A 17,032-nucleotide genomic window follows, 5' to 3' on the forward strand; every position below is an offset into this window, starting at 1 on the left:
CAAACTTAGACAAACACATCATATAGATCAGATACAAGCAATATAGTGTATTTTGTAAGATATTAGGCTAATATTCAACATGAAATGTGAAAGGTCAGACCATTACTGTGAAACCGGATTTACCTGTTCTGCACAGGCCAGCGCATTCACACAACACTGTACCCACACCTTGGCCAATGGCCAGAATAAAGGACTTCCTATCAGTGTAACTCAGTCATATCATCCATTCACAGCCAACTGCAAGGTTTAACTGGAGCGGCCGTTGAGTTGAATGGAGTTCAACCGACCCAGAGGTATGGTGATCTACGCACTTTTAGTGACTTTTGCGCACCTTTGGTGACTTTAGCGCACATGCCTTTATAGATGACCGGCATACTGTATGTTTAAAGCTTGATGTGGTCTAAAGATGTAATGGGTCTCGTTCTTTAAGTATGTTCCCCGGTAAAAGTAACAATCATTTCTCATTATCACCAACTGTATATTCCACCCCATTCTACTTTAGGCGTAATTGGAAAATGTAGATACATGACATTTGAAGTGGTGAGCTGTAGTTTAAAGCTGAACAATTATTAGTATTTCTTTGCAGTCATGCAGGGGCGTGGTCCAAAAACATCTGAAATAAAAAAAATCATGCAATTCTCCACTGTTGTTGTCAGTCAACATGCAAAATTAATTGATCTGCTACTTCTTCTACTTAGAACAGACAATATATAGATGTAGTCAATTTGGTTTGAGCATTATGGCTACAAATGTACTCTGAGGCCAATGCATCATTATACATGGGATGGAGTACAGTGTGAGAAATAAGGAAAGGCATCAGATAATGTTTTATCCATAATATTAAAACACTTTTATGCCGTTCATACATGATCAGTACCTATGCATTTTTGATACTCTGGTTATTGTTTTTTGTATTGTATGTAATGTTGTTTTCACCGCAAAAGCCTTAGTGTGTAGGTGATTTGTACAATAGGATAGGTGATTTGTACAAGGCTAAGATGACTGAAAGTATAGTACAACCCGTACAGTACAATACAATAAACATATTGATTTGTGATTGGAACATATAACTGTGTAGTAATCTATGCTGGTTTGTGTAGCTCCAGGGGGAGGGCCTGGAGATGGAGAGGGAGGACAAGTTGTCCTGAGCACGCTGGATGAACTCCAGCCTGGGAGGAGTGAACGGAAGCTTGAAGAGCATGGAGGGCTGGAAGGGCTGTCTTCAACCGACACCACTAACGCAGCCAAGACGGACCCCAGAGCCCCTGCAGGACGATCTGGAAAGGTATGTAACGGAGGGTCAGCTTCAGTGGAAGGACTGCGGAGACATTGAAAGTAGGCCAAAAATGTTGTGGGGGGGGGGGGGGGGGGGGGTGTAGTGCACATTTATATTGAGGGTATAGTCAAAGACTTCCCAAGAAAAGTAACGATAGGTCAAATAGTAACCAGATAATAACCCTGTACTGAAATAAATGCCTGTGGATGTCTGCACTATGAAAACAATAATACATTTACCATCTAATTTTACTCCGTCAAATCCATCTGTCAAGTTGTAACAATTACAGTCTCTCTCTCCTTCAGGTTGACTTGTACTCATTCCACAGCTCCCCATCTTCAGACAGCGAGGAGGAGGACAAAGGCAAGAAGGAAAAGAAAAAGAAGAAGCTGAAGAAGAGGAAGAAGAAGGTGAGTCGCCTAAGCGCTTCCAATGAGAACATCCTCTACTTGGAATGCACTGCTCACTGGAGGCTCGCAAATGTGGTAAAAGAGACCCGGACATAAATGCAGTGTCATGTCAGTGTGCAGTTTCAGAACTGTGCGCTCTACACTAGTGGTTTAAGGTGTAGTCACTCCACAGTTGAGGGCTGATCTCCAAAACAGGTGTATTTTGCAATGGTGTGGTTCTCAAATGGGTCAACAGGGCTTACTACAGTCAGGAATAACGATGCGAAAAGTGACAGTAAGGAGAGGGGAGTGGCATTAAGATATTTCAGAGTACTGTAGATCACAAGCCTTAAGAATCCCTGTTACGTATTCCTGTGCCGGCCTCCAATCATTTATACAACGTGACAGTTATCTAGGAATATTGGTCTTTAATAGTGGGGCATTCTGTAAGACCCTTTTAAAATGCAATAGAGAAGCACATTCATTACATTCACTCATGAAAGGTAAAGTATGAAACAACCAAATAAGTGAGGTATCTACTGACATGTACTTTACTGGTGTCAATTATGCAATAACCTTTTCTTCTTGTACGCAGGATTCCAGTTCATCCTCTTCCTCCTCCTCCTCCTCTGACAGCAGCTCTTCAGACAGTGAAGTAAGCTGCGCAAATCTCTTAACATTTGACCTAATGTTCATCATCATTATATCAGATCTGAACTTGATTGAGCGTGTCTTGTGCATTGGAACCAATACATGAACAGTCACAAAAAAGTGACCATCTGGCACTCCAGGCTAAAGCTGTTTGGAATGAGTCAATGAACAAACAGAGAGAGAGAGAGAGAGGACCTTTTGGTTGGATTGGGCCATGTGTTTAGTTTTAGACAAATATCTTGGTCATGCAAAGCCAAAAGGAGACTTGAATCCCCCAATGAAACAATTAAAGTGAAAGGAAGCCTAATTGGTTTATGGAGCATGTCTTGGCAACGCTGGTATCTACCCTGAAACCAATCCATTGTTGTTTTAATTCTGGGAATACTCTTGCCAAGCGTATCCAAATTAGGTCCCTTGCCATGACACACAGCTTTATAAAGTGGACATAGTATTGTCTTACTATGTCACATTGGGCTGGGCAGTTTTTATTTGATAAAAAGTGACTACTGTAATTGCTGATGTGAGCTTTATTTAGTCTTACTCTTCTCACTTTTAGATGTGCAATCATTTAGATTTATCTTTCACTCAGAAAAAAACATGCCATCACATTTTTGGGGAAATTAGGCTCTGAAAATGAATGCAGCAGGTTTATTTGAATATATAATCAGTTTGAAGTAATGTTTGTTAAGATTTGCTGTGATTATCGATAGCCAGCGTTGTATGCTGGTCTGGAACAACAGCCCTATGTTCTGTCAGCGTTAGTAAGCAGGAGACTCAGGTTTGCATGCTTGAGATATGTGGGGTTGAAAGACTAGCTGAAAGTCTAAATGGCACAATGAAACCCGTGTGGTAGGCATGCCGTGACCTTCAGGACCCAGATCTAAGATAGGCATAGGAAACACACCCAGTCATAACCGGTTGAGCTGGTGCCTGCAAGATCAGGAAGTGAAGAGGTGGTAGGGACTTGCTTTCTATCTGGAATATGCACCGATATGATCCATGAAAACACTCTGCAATAGCAGCAAACAAACACATATGCATAAGGTGGATGTACACACAGTACCACTGAAAAGTTTGGACACACCTACTCATTCAAGGGTTTTTATTTAGTGGTACTATTTTCTACATTGTAGAATAATAGTGAAGATGTCAAAACTATGAAATAACACATATGGAATCATGTAGTAACCAAAAAAGTGTTAAACAAATCAACATGTATTTTATATTTGAGATTCTTCAAAGTAGCCACCCTTTGCCTTGATAACAGCGTTGCACACTTTTGGCATTCTCTCAACTAGCTTCATGAGGTAGTCACCTGGAATGCATTTAAATTAACAGGTGTGCCTTGTTAAAAGTTAATTTGTGGAATAATAGTGGCTACTTTGAAGAATCTCAAATGTAAAATATATTTAGATTTGTTTAACACTTTTTTGGTTACTACATGATTCCATTTGTGTTATTTCACAGTTTTGATGTCTTCGCTTTTGTTCTACAAGAAAATAGTAAAACAAAATAAGAAAAACCCTTGAATAAGTCTGTGTGTCCTAACTTTTGACTGGTACTGTATATGTGAATTGTGTGTGGGTGTGCGGGTGTATGTGTGCGTGCGTAAAGGTCATTTTATTAGTCATGAATAATCAAACAAGGATGGATACACCTCACAGGTGGAATAGAATGACTTATACACACACAGAGAACCCATCCTTGTAGATGCTGAGTCATCGTGCTTGTTTATTTCTGTTAAATGTCAAAGATTAAATCTCTGTTTACTACCCATGTGTCTAAAAGTATCAAAGCACAAGGCGAGACCCAGATGCAGACACAGGAGGCAGATGGTTGGAGTCTTACAATGTTTATTAATCCAAAGGGCAAAAGATTCAAACCAGATCAGAGTCCAGGAGGTACAGAGTGGCAGACAGTGTCGTGGTCAATGCAGGCAGAATAGTCAGGCAGGCGGGTATTAAGTCCAGAAAACAGGCAAGGGTCAAAAACCGGGAGGACTAGAAAAAGGAGAATGCAAAAAGCAGGAGAACGGGAAAAACGCTGGTTGACTTGGAAACATACAACGCGAACTGGCACAGAGAGACAGGAAACACAGGGATAAATACACAGGGGGAAATCAGCGACACCTGGATTGGGTGGAGACAATCACAAGGACAGATGAAACAGATCAGAGCGTGACAAAAAGTACAGAGATCTAAAATGTACTTTCGTCCTACCTGTCAGTGTATGTTTTGTTCTGCTATGTTAACATTAGATTAATAAGTCAAATTCGCAGTGAGACTAACCTCTGCCTGACCTTCTGTAGGATGAGAATAAGAAGAAGAGGAGGAAGAAGAAGACAAAGAAAGAAGGTTCTGGGGATATTATAGTACATGATGCAGCCTCCATATCTGAGCCTGGTGAGTGACAGCTTTGTTTTCTGTGTTCGGGCGTGTGTACTGAAGGCTACGAACTGTTCTAAATGACCTACTGTGTTTAAACACAAATGACCCCGCCTTGTAACCAAATATTACACCTACTGTACCTGCCTACTGCTCAAGTGACACATTCACCTCAATTCACATTATATGTATAGATACCATGTTAACGGCACCATTTTTTAAATAATAAAGCAATAAGGGGAGGAATGTGGGTATATGAGGCGAGGGCGGGGTGGGTGGATAGGTGTGTAATCTCAGTCCAAAGGGCATGTATTGAGTCAAACATTTGATTGTAATTTTGTTGACTTTGCACCACATCACAGATTTTATCCCTAGAGGGGTTGGCCCTATTTGTTTTAAGATCAAGTTGCAAGAATGAAATCGAGGGCGTTTTATCTGACCATGTGCACTGTTTATGTTCAATCAATCATCTCTATACAGAAACACCACCTTAAAAAACACACAGAACAACGATAATCTTATAAATATTATATTGTCGTTCACTAAAACATATTGACTGTTTTTGTTGTCGTCGCAGGGCCTGAAGGCGTCACTGATCTAAACGACGAGGAAACAAAGAAGAAAGAGGATGTGAGTGGGTTTTCATCAAATATATTATGTCATTTCGTATCATCACCATGGCCAATTTCCTTTTCCAGAAGTTACAAGCCAGAGTGTGCACAGTAACAAGAAGCAACATGAATACTCTACATCGCAGAGGAAGTCAGCGTTTACTTCAATGTTACCGTGGCAGGATTTGGAACATGCATTTTTGTCCCTTCCTCTTAGAACTCTGGCTCGGACAGTGAAGAGGACAAGAAGAAGAAGAAGAAGAAGAAGAAGAAGAAGAAGAAGAAGAAGGTATGTATTGTAGCTCCCCTGTATACATACAGGTGGTAATGTGTGAAATGTCTCATGAAAGAGCTCATTTTCTATGTTCCTGTTTTCTGTCTCTCAGGATTCCAGCTCCTCTTCTTCATCTTCCAGCTCATCCTCCTCCTCAGACAGTGAGGAGGAGGAGAAGAAAAAGAAGAAGAAGAAGAAGAAGAAGAAGAAGAAAAAGGTTTGATTCAACATGAGATCAGATAAACGTGTGGTGCCCATTTTGTCGACACAGCACACAAACGATTTGTTTGAATTCTTTTTCAGGATTCCAGCTCCTCATCTTCATCCTCTGATAGCTCTTCATCCTCCTCATCCTCGGACAGCGATAAGAAGAAGAGGAAGAAGAGGAAGAAGAAGAAAAAGAAGAAGAAGCAAAAGAAAAAGGTAAGAACATTTCTCATTACACCAACGTGGCTGAACAATGTCAGAGTGTTATAAACAGGATACCTCTCCCAAATCAACAAATCTGACTGAAACCTTACAATATGACCTGACAGTATTGTGAAACATTTACCTGACGTCCTGACTCATGGACATTTCTCTTCCAGGATTCTAGACATTCTTCTGACAGCGAGGCAGACAAAAAAAAGGTAATAAACAGTACCAGATTAGGAGTTCTAGCGTGTTGGTACCATGTCAAAAACATTGAAAGATGTTTTCAAACTGAGTCTGAAGCTATTTCTGCTTTGCGATCACTGTAGTGTACAACTTGAATTCATTTTTTTTTTCAATAATAAAACCGCCTTATTTTGCCATGTTATTCCCCCTACATAATTAACAGTTCAATTGCTATCCACACCTCATTTGTTTGCAGACTACACAGAAGTTAGTGCAATATGAACAGCAAGCTCTTAAACAGCGGGCCAGCACTATTACCAAACCAGACACTCCAGCAAGAACAATTATTTTCCTCAATGCATTAGCTTTTGGGGAGGCCTAACTTGGCCTACTTGCATGCGCTTGCCCAGAAAACCCTGCAAGAACATACTGTAGTCACATGTGTTCTGTTCTGTTGTGTTTGGGAGCAGGGAGAAGAGGCAGACGGACAGGGCAAGGATGAGTACAGCTGTGCTGCTGGCGTTTCAACAGCTGGTATGTCATTTCTTCTTTTAAAATGTCACAACGTGTTTTCACAACGTTGTTCTGCATGCAAAGCCATTCTCGTTCTGGATGCTTTCTTTGGAAACATGGCCATTGTAAACACAGCATCACATAATGTCTTCATGTTCATTTATATGAGGTCATTAAACATGTCCACAGTAGACAACAAGAAATGGTGACCCAAAATAGGCATATCTGCAGGTGAGGAGGGTGTTGGACTGGAGGGTACCCTGGGACAGAAAAGGGCAAAAGGGGGAAAAAAGAAAGATGAGAAGAAGAAAGACAAGAAAGACAAGAAGAAGAAAGACAAGAGAACGGACAAGGTGAGGTCATCGAGGCGTATAACAACAGGCCTTTCGAGAGTTTTAACCTTGAAACTTAAGCGGTACCGAGTCCACTTACCCACTCCGTGGGAAGAGCCAGTGTTCCTAATGTTTCGTACAGTCCGTGTATATTTATTTAGCATATTTATTTAGCTTTTCCTTGCCTGCTGTATCTCTGGCTCTGCAATAGTCACGTTGTTAACGTATAGAATCCCATGTATAGAGTCCCATGGTGTATACAAATCCCACGGTTATTACCTTCTAACAGTATTAAGCGTGTGTTTGTTAGACTTACAGTTTTGAATTCACAATCTATCGAATGACGGTCGTTCACAAAAATGTGTCGCTTAGAAAGTGTCAGCAGAGGGCGTCAGAGATGAACAGGTTAAAGTTACAAAGCAATTCAACCTCACGCTTTTTCTCAGGGCTCTGCGTCTGAGAGTGATGACGATGACAAGGTAAAACGCAAACAGATCTACAAACGGACACTTCTCTCCTCACTTTGAATTGAAACTCTCTCTGTATCCCCCAAATGACTTTCTCTGTTGTAACACCCTCTCCCCAATCACAGTGCAAGAAAGACAAAGCAAAGGAGGGTGGTGCATCAGCTGAATGGATTTGTAAGTAAATAAAATTTAAAAAATGGTCTCAGAAGAGATATGGAGATTATGAAGTGGAAATCTTGAGGGTGATAGTCTTCTTTCCCGCGACGAAAGGTGGCAGAGATTTTCCTGAAGGAATGGAAGCTGGAAACCTGAGTGATGACGAGAGGGAAGGAGGCAAGGAGAAAGAGAAGAAGAAGAAGTTGAAGAAGAAGAAGAAGGTACTCATCTCAGTTCCCATTGGCTCCCTGTGCTACAGTACAGACAACCTTTCCCACAAGTATTATTTGAGCTGTGTTATTCTGCCATCGGACTTGAGCTCCTCTCCAAAAGTGTCATGTATTGAGCTCATGTAATGAATTATGTAATACAGCTACAATACCCTAATGAGTGTTTTTTTTTTCAATTGAAGGACTTTGGCTGTTCATCATCCTCTTCATCATCTTCATCCTCGGAAAGCTCTTCCTCTTCAGACAGCGAGGATGACAACAAGAAGAAGAAGAAGAAGAAGAAGAAGAAGAAAGCTGAGGTTGGTGGTTCCAAACTCTCAGCCACATTGTATTCTATGGTATTGTTGGATGGTGCAAAGCTCCACACTGTCCCCATGTTATGACTGACATATTGGACACCGTTTTTGCCACAGGATTCCAGTTCGTCATCCTCCTCCTCCTCGTCTTCATCCTCCTCTTCATCCTCTTCTGATAGTGAGGAGGAAAAGAAGAAGAAGAAGAAGAAGAAGAAGAAAAAGAAGGTGAGAAAGCGACGTGTTGTGTGATTTAACATAAAAAGAAGGTGAGAAAGCGACGTGTTGTGTGATTTAACATAAAAAGAAGGTGAGAAAGCGACGTGTTGTGTGATTTAACATAAAAAGAAGGTGAGAAAGCGACGTGTTGTGTGATTTAACATAAAAAGAAGGTGAGAAAGCGACGTGTTGTGTGATTTAACATAAAAAGAAGGTGAGAAAGCAATGTGTTGTGTGATTTAACATAAAAAGAAGGTGAGAAAGCGACGTGTTGTGTGATTTAACATAAAAAGAAGGTGAGAAAGCAATGTGTTGTGTGATTTAACATAAAAAGAAGGTGAGAAAGCGACGTGTTGTGTGATTTAACATAAAAAGAAGGTGAGAAAGCGACGTGTTGTGTGATTTAACATAAAAAGAAGCACATTGTTTTTGTTGACTCATTTCTGTATCACATTAAAACTGTGTAAAACCGTACTAAAACCTATCTATAGCCCAATGACAGACCCTGGAAAGTTGTTAAATACTTCTTAGTGACCTTTTTTTGGTTGTTGTCCCTCAGGATTCTAGTTCTTCATCCTCGGACAGCTTCTCCTCCCCTGACAGCGATGATGACAAAAAGAAAAAGAAGAAGAAGATGAAGAAGAAGAAAAAGGTAAGTGTAACAATTTAGCAATGAAATGTTGCATGTCCATATTGCTCTAGTTACTCCATTGGCTATTGCATCCCCTTTGGCTCCATCTCCTCAGCATTACAGCACAGAAGCAAAGGCAGACATGTCACAAAGCATCTTCTTCTTTGGGAAAATACAGGATAGATGTCTGATTAAAGTTTATGTCTGTTTCAGGATTCCAGCTCTGATGATTCAGATAGCGAGAAAGACAGGAAGAAGAAGAAGAAGAAGAAGAAGAAGACAAAGGTGAGTGCCGATGCACACAGATGTTATTTGGAGAAACCCAGTGGGCAGGGTTATGATTAGAAGCCCACTGGTAAGTGAATGAATTCCACTCTCTTCATTTTTCTTTGACAGGGTTCCTGCTCATCAGACAGCGAAGGCGATAAGAAGAAGAAGAAGAAGAAGAAGAAGAAGGTATTCTATTGTTCTATTGTTTGTCTTGGGGGAGGGTCTTTTCAATTTTAAAAGATATTTGAGATGTCAAATTAAACTTTTATTGTGTGTCCAGGGCGATTCTGACAGCGAGGAAGACAAGAAGAAAAAGAAGAAGAAGGACAAGAAGAAAAATAAGAAGAAGGATAAGGTGCGTTTTCAATTGTCCTGTTTTGGGGAGGGTCCATTTTTTAAAAGAACAGTTCATTTGAGATATCTAATGACTCCTGAGTGACCAGAATATGTATATTGTGTGTCCAGGACTGTGACAGCGAGGAAGACAAGAAAAAGAAGAAGAAGAAGAAGGACAAGAAGAAGAAGGATAAGGTGTGTCTCAACTGTCCTGTATTGGGGAGGGTCCATGTTTTAAAGAACAGTTCATTTGAGATATCTAGTCATATCTGAATGACCAGCATATTTCTATTTGTGTCCAGGACTCTGACAGCGAGGAAGACAAGAAGAAAAAGAAGAAGAAGAAGAAGGTACCTTTTTTAATTGACTGTCTCAAAGAGTGATCCTCAAACTAACGACAGTAACAATCAGAATGTGACTGTGGATCGCTTCTCCTGTGTACCCAGGATTCTGGTTCTGACAGCGAGGAAGATAAGAAGGATAAGAAGAAGAAAGGCAAGAAGAAGGATAAGAAGAAGGGCAAGAAGAAGGATAAGAAGAAGAAGAAGAAAGACAAGAAGAAGAAAAAGGTACCACAAATCTATTTGGGAGTTATTTATGAGCCCCTCTATGAGTTATGAGCCCAATGCACATAGTGGAGGCTAATAACATAGGATAGTATTTCATCCCCATTTACTGTATTTATGTGTGTCTAGGATGACTCCTCATCTGGAAGTGATGATGATAAGAAAAAGAAGAAGAATAAGAAGAAGGAGGAGAAGAAGAAGAAGAAAGAAAAGGTAAGTCTCCATAAAGGTAAATGTTATTTGGAGATGCACAACAGTGAGGTGAACACTGGAATCTGATGGACCACGTCCTCTGTTTGCCCTGTAGGGTTCCTCTTCTGGAAGTGATGATGATGAGAAGAAAAAGAAGAAAGACAAGAAGGTAAATGTTATTTGGAGATGCATATGATACTGTTTGGAACCCTGTCTTTCCTCCGGAAGTGAGAAAGACAAGAATAAGATACAAATAAGGGAGACAAATTCCTGGTAGAGTTTTGTTATGTACACAAACATGTGATACCAAAATAGCTTATTGACTCATACTCCTTAAATTTACATTGGTATTTTTTGGGGTCACAGGACTCCTGTTCCGATGTTGAGGGAGAATCTAAGAAAAAAACAAAGAAAGATGACAACAAGAAAGAGGTAGGTACAAGGTAGTGAATATTGGAATTGTATGCAAAGAGAAAGCCAAACCCTCAAGGTTTTCCCTGGGGTAGTCCAATCCTCTCCTCAATGTCTCAGCTCTAAAGCAGGTATGTAGGACAGTTTTGAAGTAAAAGCCACTCATAGGTACGTGTCTGTGAGAATAGTTTCATTTAAACATATCAGTTCCATTCTAATAATTTCTCATTTATTCACTTTTAGGATGGACCTGAGAATGAAAAGTGTGGAGAGATGAAAAAGGAGGGGAAATATGTAGGTGGCTTGGTGATAGGAGGAGGGTGCATGGATAGCAAACCATCTGACGAGGGATCAGCTATTCGCCCGAAACCCACCCTGAAGTTGGAGTCTTGGGGACCGTCGGCAGACGCCAGACCCAACACTCGCTATGAGTCCCTTTATAGCCCCTCGCACTCTCTCAGTCCCAGGGAGAGCAGCCCCTCCCGCCCGCCACTCAGTCCCTTGGAGGCCCTGATGCGGAACCCAACCTGGACCAGCGACCGTGACCCAATGACCGGGAGAGGACCAGCCAGCAGCAGAACCACACTGCTCAAATCCAGTGATCTGCTCAGGGGTCCTAAGCCTTATCAGCCTTAATTAACATGGAGATTGGAAAAGATAGGCCAAGATGATTCATGCTCATTACAATCAGGCTGAAACATGATCAAAAAGGAATTCTGTCAGAAATAAATAAATCATTTCAATAGGTACATTTTTGTGAATCTCTTTTCCAACTGAAGCTGGTCAACTTTTGCAAATAATACACTTTTATACCTTTGGGAACTTCACACGTGAGTGACATGCAATTTGTTTATCTAAAGTAAAGTGGGAAGTTTGAACATAATTGACGTGTATGTGTCTGTGTGTCTGTGTACACATTCAGGAATTTCCAGCAGTATTCATGCAGGCTTAGCTGATCAGATGCACTATACTATGAATGTAGTTTGAGGAGTTAGTGTTGATGATACGAATTGGAGGAATTGACTGGGTCATGAACCAGGACACGGTGAATGCTTTATTACATGTGTTCATATGTTATTACATTAGTGAGGTAACTTTGGTCAACTCTGAGTTCAGTTTGGGATAACCGGTACCATGAAAGTGGCTCACCTTTAAGCCAATTTGGTAAATCTGCTTCAGGGCACAGGCTAACTCAGGGCTAACTACAATTATCTTGAATGAAGTGTCTGATGTGTGAGTTGAGGACCAATGAAATCAGATTATCTCCCTCTCGCAAATATTATATAATATCATCATCCAATTCATTTGAGGAAGAAAACTGCTTAAAATATTAATTAAATGTGTTTTTGTGTGTTAAAAAGTTCCACATTTAGTAATGACAAATGCATTTGATACTTCACGCAGGGTAAAACATTTGTATGACAATACAATTATTTTATTTTTTAAGAGTGGGAAAAAAGGTGCTGTGCATTGATATGCACACCAAAGGCGGCACCAAAGGCGTCATTAACGATAAGTAATAAAATAAAGATGACACTTCAACAAGCCTATTTCACACAATAACCTGCTGAAATTGCAAGATAACTTTTCTTTCATTTTGATTTCGCCACATGATAATGTGGCACATGGATTGATGTTTCAATATTGTCTCAATTAAGAGTTTGGCTTTCGACTAGCCACATGAGACATGAACACAGTGTTGCCAAAAGTCGCTAAATAGCATCATCATAGCATCATCACCTAATTTGCATAATTGGCCATTGTTAGTGTTTAAATACTGGAGAGTTGAGACCAAATCACGGACGCTGGACAGAGTGGATTTCAGTTGTAACAAAAGACAGTTTTAATGAGTCAAAGATATCTTGTCCCGCAGTTTTACGTGCACGGACCTAGTTCACATAACTCAGCAAGGAGTCAGGTGAAAAAGAGGCCTTATACAACGGTTACATTCATTTTTATACATAGAATAAAGTAGGTGTCTTGTCGTTTCGGTCTTCTTGACTGGTCGGAGGGTTGGAGGCGGGCCTTGCTCTAGCCAGAGCAGAAGCCCCATTGGTGCACAGCAGAGCCTTATCCTGAGCATCCGACCAATAGAGGTGGTCAGTCTTGTGGCTGGGTGTATGTGTTCTTGCGACGGAATGTCTTTGTTTATATGAGCTATGTGTATGAATATTTATATAACACCATGTGCATGTAATTGTTAGGGACGCTTTAGGAGAGAGGAATAAAGTCGCGGGAGAGACAAAAAGTGAGTAAAAAACACCCTAAATATGTTTAGAACTACAAATGAGCAAGCTGCAGAGAGTGGCACACATAGCAAATAAGAACCAGATATTTAAGGCCATACTCCTCCTCCATACTCCTGGACCCCATTGTTAATCGCCGTCATAACAGAGGCATTGTCAGTTACTATCCCCAGGAGTTTCTCTTTTTTTAAGACAACACTTGTCGAGGAAAGCCAAAACAGCACGGGCTGTAGATTTGGCATCTTCTCCCTCCAACTCAACAAGCCTCAGAAATGTTGATACAATTGTCTGCTTGGTGTCACTAAAGTACCTTATCACAATCCCCAGGTACTTAGAAACACTTACATCCGTGGACTCAACGAGAAGGAGGCTGAAACGCTGGTCACCCACGTCTGCGACCAACATTTTCAGAAAGTATGGTGCTAGAACACCATTACTCATTTCTGTGCACTTTGTCCTGAGAAAGCAGCTCTACATGGTTCTCCAATATGATCACATGCCAGCATGGAACAGTGTTCAGCAATAGCTAATGCCATGGTGGCCTCAGCCTTTTTTGCAGAGTACATTTTTTTTAACCATAAATGGCAGTTTGTTTTGGGTGGAACTGTTATAAGGCTTTGCCTTTTGAGTATGTTTTTGAGTTGTCATGTGTTTGTTTACATCACTAAGTATGGCGTAGAAATCAGCCTTCCAATACAGGCATGTATGCCTGTGTATCATATCCAATAAACGGCTTCAACCAGCCTGTGAATTCAGGGTTTGATTCCCACTCCTTTATTTTTGAGTGTACAGTTTAGACTGAGACATGATGAGCTAGCCAACTAGATGTTTCGCTTATGTCACAGAGAGACACACTCACAGTGGACAAGGCGAGTAAGTGACTGAGGCTGTGTGAGTCAAATGCAGTGATTTATTTTTGTGCAGTGATTTATTTTAGACAAAGAACATTTTACATTTACATCCCGCCCTGAATGTAAGCAAGGGCGGGATCGGCCAGCAGCGGCTTCCCGCATGCGCAATGCATTTGCAGTCTGGATGCAGAGGGATGAACATCTCCTGCTCTGACTGCAGCTGGGAGGGAGTGCTGCGCGAGGACTGGGCCGCCTGTGAGTGCCCTGGGACTGGCTGCAAGTTTTTAAAAATGAGTCGCTAGAGGGGCCTGAATACTCACTAAATGTAAGCGACCAAGTCGCTAACTTGGCAATCGTAGTATGGATAAAGTCTGAGCTGTGATGTGAAGCTAATTGAAGCTGGCTAGCTTTAGTAAACCCTGAGCAGATCTAGCTTGCTTCATTGTATACCACTCTGGTCAAATTGTTTTTTTAACCAACCCTGTCATTTAAGGCCCAGTGCAGCCATTTTTATCTCAATATCAAATCATTTCCTGGTAACAAATGAAGCACCTTACTGTGATTCTTTTAAATTAGAATGGTCAGAAAACAAACAAAATTATATTTTTAGCAAAGAGCAATTTCTCCTAGCAAGAATTGTGGTATGACTGTCTGGGAGTGGTTGGTCTGAGTGGGGAGGGGAAAACAGAACATTAGCTGTTATTGGCAAAGAGGTTTGCAACGCTTTCTTATTGATCTATTGTAATGAACACGAGGGGAGATAGAGAGCTGGTTTCAAGCACAGGGCGTGTTTATTGCAGAGGACCACAGGAGGAGGCAGGTAGCTGGGTCCAGGGCAGGCAGAAGGTCATACACAGGGGGTCCAAAAGGGCAACAGTACAGGCAGGGAAAAGGCTAGTACGTAGTCCAGGAGATCAGGCAATAGGTAGGTAACAGGAAACCCAATAGGTTAAAGTAAAGGCAGGGAATAGGCTAAAGGCGTCGTTAATGAGGCAGGCAAAAACTATCATACACGGGAGGAGTAAATCACAGGCAAAAACTATCATACACGGGAGGAGTAAATCACAGGCAAAAACTATCATATACGGGAGGAGTAAATCACAGGCAAAAACTATCATATACGGGAGGAGTAAATCACAGGCAAAAACTATCATATACGGGAGGAGTAAATCACAGGCAAAAACTATCATACACGGGAGGAGTAAATCACAGGCAAAAACTATCATACACAGGAGGCGTAAATCACAGGCAAAAACTATCATACAAGGGAGGAGTAAATCACAGGCAAAAACTATCATACACAGGAGGCGTAAATCACAGGCAAAAAAAAATACATTTAAAAATTGCTCCAAAAGAAGTGTCACAAAACAAACAATACCTCAGAGTGATGCAAAGAACTGAACTAAATAGTGTGTGATAATGACCTACAGGTGTGTGAACAGGTGATTAGAATACAGGTGATTGGCATCTGGAGAGTGAGCTGCATTCAGGGGATCTAGGTGTTTGAGATTGTGAGTTGGAAAGTGGACTGGAAAGTGAGCTGTGTTCAGGGGATCTACGTGTTTGAGGGTGTGAGTTGGAAGCAAATGCTACATCTAGGTTCGCTACAAAATACTTCCATGATTGGTTTCACTGACTCTCCCCTTCTTAGGGCTAGGCACCATTTTTCTCCACTTCCTGTCTGAATAACGTGCCCAAAGTAAACTGCCTGTAGCACAGGCCCTGAAGCCTGGATATGCATTTAATTGGTACCATTGGAAAGAAAACACTTTGAAGTTTGTATAAATGTTAAAATACTTTAGGAGAATATAACACAATAGATATGGTAGGAAAAATTCCAAAGAAAAACCAACCAGATTATTTTGTTGTTGAGAGAGACCATCCTCTTAGAAAGGCAAGAGAAAGGTCATATTGAAAATTAGCTCCCTGGATGCAATTCTTATGGCTTCCACAGGGTGTCAGCAGTCTTTTTTTCCAAGGTTTCAGGCTTGAAACCTTAACAAGTAAGAAATATCAGTTTTAGCAGAAGGACAGTCTTGGAAATTCGTGTTTGTGCGCGGACATTACGCACCTGTTAAAATCGGTTTCCTATTGAACATACTTCTTTCCATAAGAAATATTATAGTTTGGTTACATTTCAGGGTATCTGAGGAGTAAATAGAAACGTCTTTTGACTTGTTGAAACAAAGTTTAGGGTTAGATTTTCAGATTCCTTTCTCTGCATGTTGAATGAGTAGATTACTCAAATCGATGGCGCCAACTAAACAGATTTTTTGGGGATACAAAGAACTATTTTATCTAACAAAACGACACTTCATTTCATAGCTGGGACCCTTTGGATGACAACTCAGGGGAAGATTTTTTTAAAGTAAGTGATTATTTAATCGTTATTTGTAAATGTATGAAACCTGTGCCGGTGGAAAAATATTTAGATGTGGGGTGTCGTCCTCAAACAATCGCATGGCATGTTTTCGCTGTAATAGCTACTGTAAATCAGACAGTGCAGTTGGATTAACAAGAATTTAAGCTTTCACTTAAATGTATATAAATGTTTAAAATCCATAATATTTATGATTATTTGAATTGCGCGCCCTCCTTCCATGTCGGTTAGAGAGAATCAGCTTGAGCAAAGGGATGTGTAGAATCACTGATCTACAAATAGTATTCCCTGCCACATAATAGGCTTTGTGCAATTAAGATTCATAGAGCTATGCTTCCCCTGGCTTAGGCAATCTCCCCACCGACATTGATTGTCAGGACTTGGGGCCCTCAGATCCTCAAAAGGTTTTTACAGCTGCAACATTAAGAGCATCTTGACTGGCTGCATCACCGCTTGGTATGGCAACTGCTCTAAGGCGCTACAGAGGGAAGTGCGTACAGCTTAGTACATCACTGGGGCCTAACTCCCTGTCACTCAGGAACTCTATACCAGGTGGTGTCAGAGGAAGGCCTTCAAATTGTCAGACTCCAGCCTCCCAAGTCATAGACTGTTCTCTCTGCTACCGCACAGCAAGCAGTACCAGAGTGCCTAGTCTGGGACCAAAAGGCTCCCGAAAGCCATAAGACTGCTAAACAGTTAATCAAATGGCTACCCGGACTATTTACATTGACCCACTTTTTGGGTGTTTTTTTTGCAC

The 17,032-nt window shown here is 41.0% G+C and overlaps 1 protein-coding gene across 1 annotated transcript; it reads left to right on the forward strand.

The window, feature by feature from the left end:
• The first annotated feature begins 212 nt into the window (after window positions 1–212).
• Window positions 213–11,621, forward strand: LOC139386084 (cylicin-1). The gene is made up of 28 exons (XM_071131505.1): window positions 213–293; window positions 1,101–1,285; window positions 1,582–1,686; window positions 2,261–2,320; window positions 4,625–4,718; window positions 5,278–5,330; window positions 5,529–5,600; window positions 5,698–5,802; window positions 5,889–6,008; window positions 6,173–6,214; window positions 6,653–6,716; window positions 6,927–7,048; window positions 7,474–7,506; window positions 7,620–7,668; window positions 7,765–7,871; window positions 8,063–8,179; window positions 8,294–8,401; window positions 8,952–9,044; window positions 9,237–9,308; window positions 9,420–9,474; window positions 9,572–9,648; window positions 9,759–9,824; window positions 9,932–9,979; window positions 10,076–10,198; window positions 10,325–10,408; window positions 10,503–10,556; window positions 10,754–10,819; window positions 11,042–11,621. Exons 1-28 carry the CDS (start codon window positions 272–274, stop codon window positions 11,432–11,434), a joined length of 2,589 nt encoding a protein of 862 aa, XP_070987606.1. The 5' UTR covers window positions 213–271; the 3' UTR covers window positions 11,435–11,621.
• Window positions 11,622–17,032: the final 5,411 nt, after the last annotated feature.

Source organism: Oncorhynchus clarkii, chromosome 27 (assembly GCF_045791955.1).
Source record: "Oncorhynchus clarkii lewisi isolate Uvic-CL-2024 chromosome 27, UVic_Ocla_1.0, whole genome shotgun sequence".
Taxonomy (NCBI): domain Eukaryota; kingdom Metazoa; phylum Chordata; class Actinopteri; order Salmoniformes; family Salmonidae; genus Oncorhynchus; species Oncorhynchus clarkii.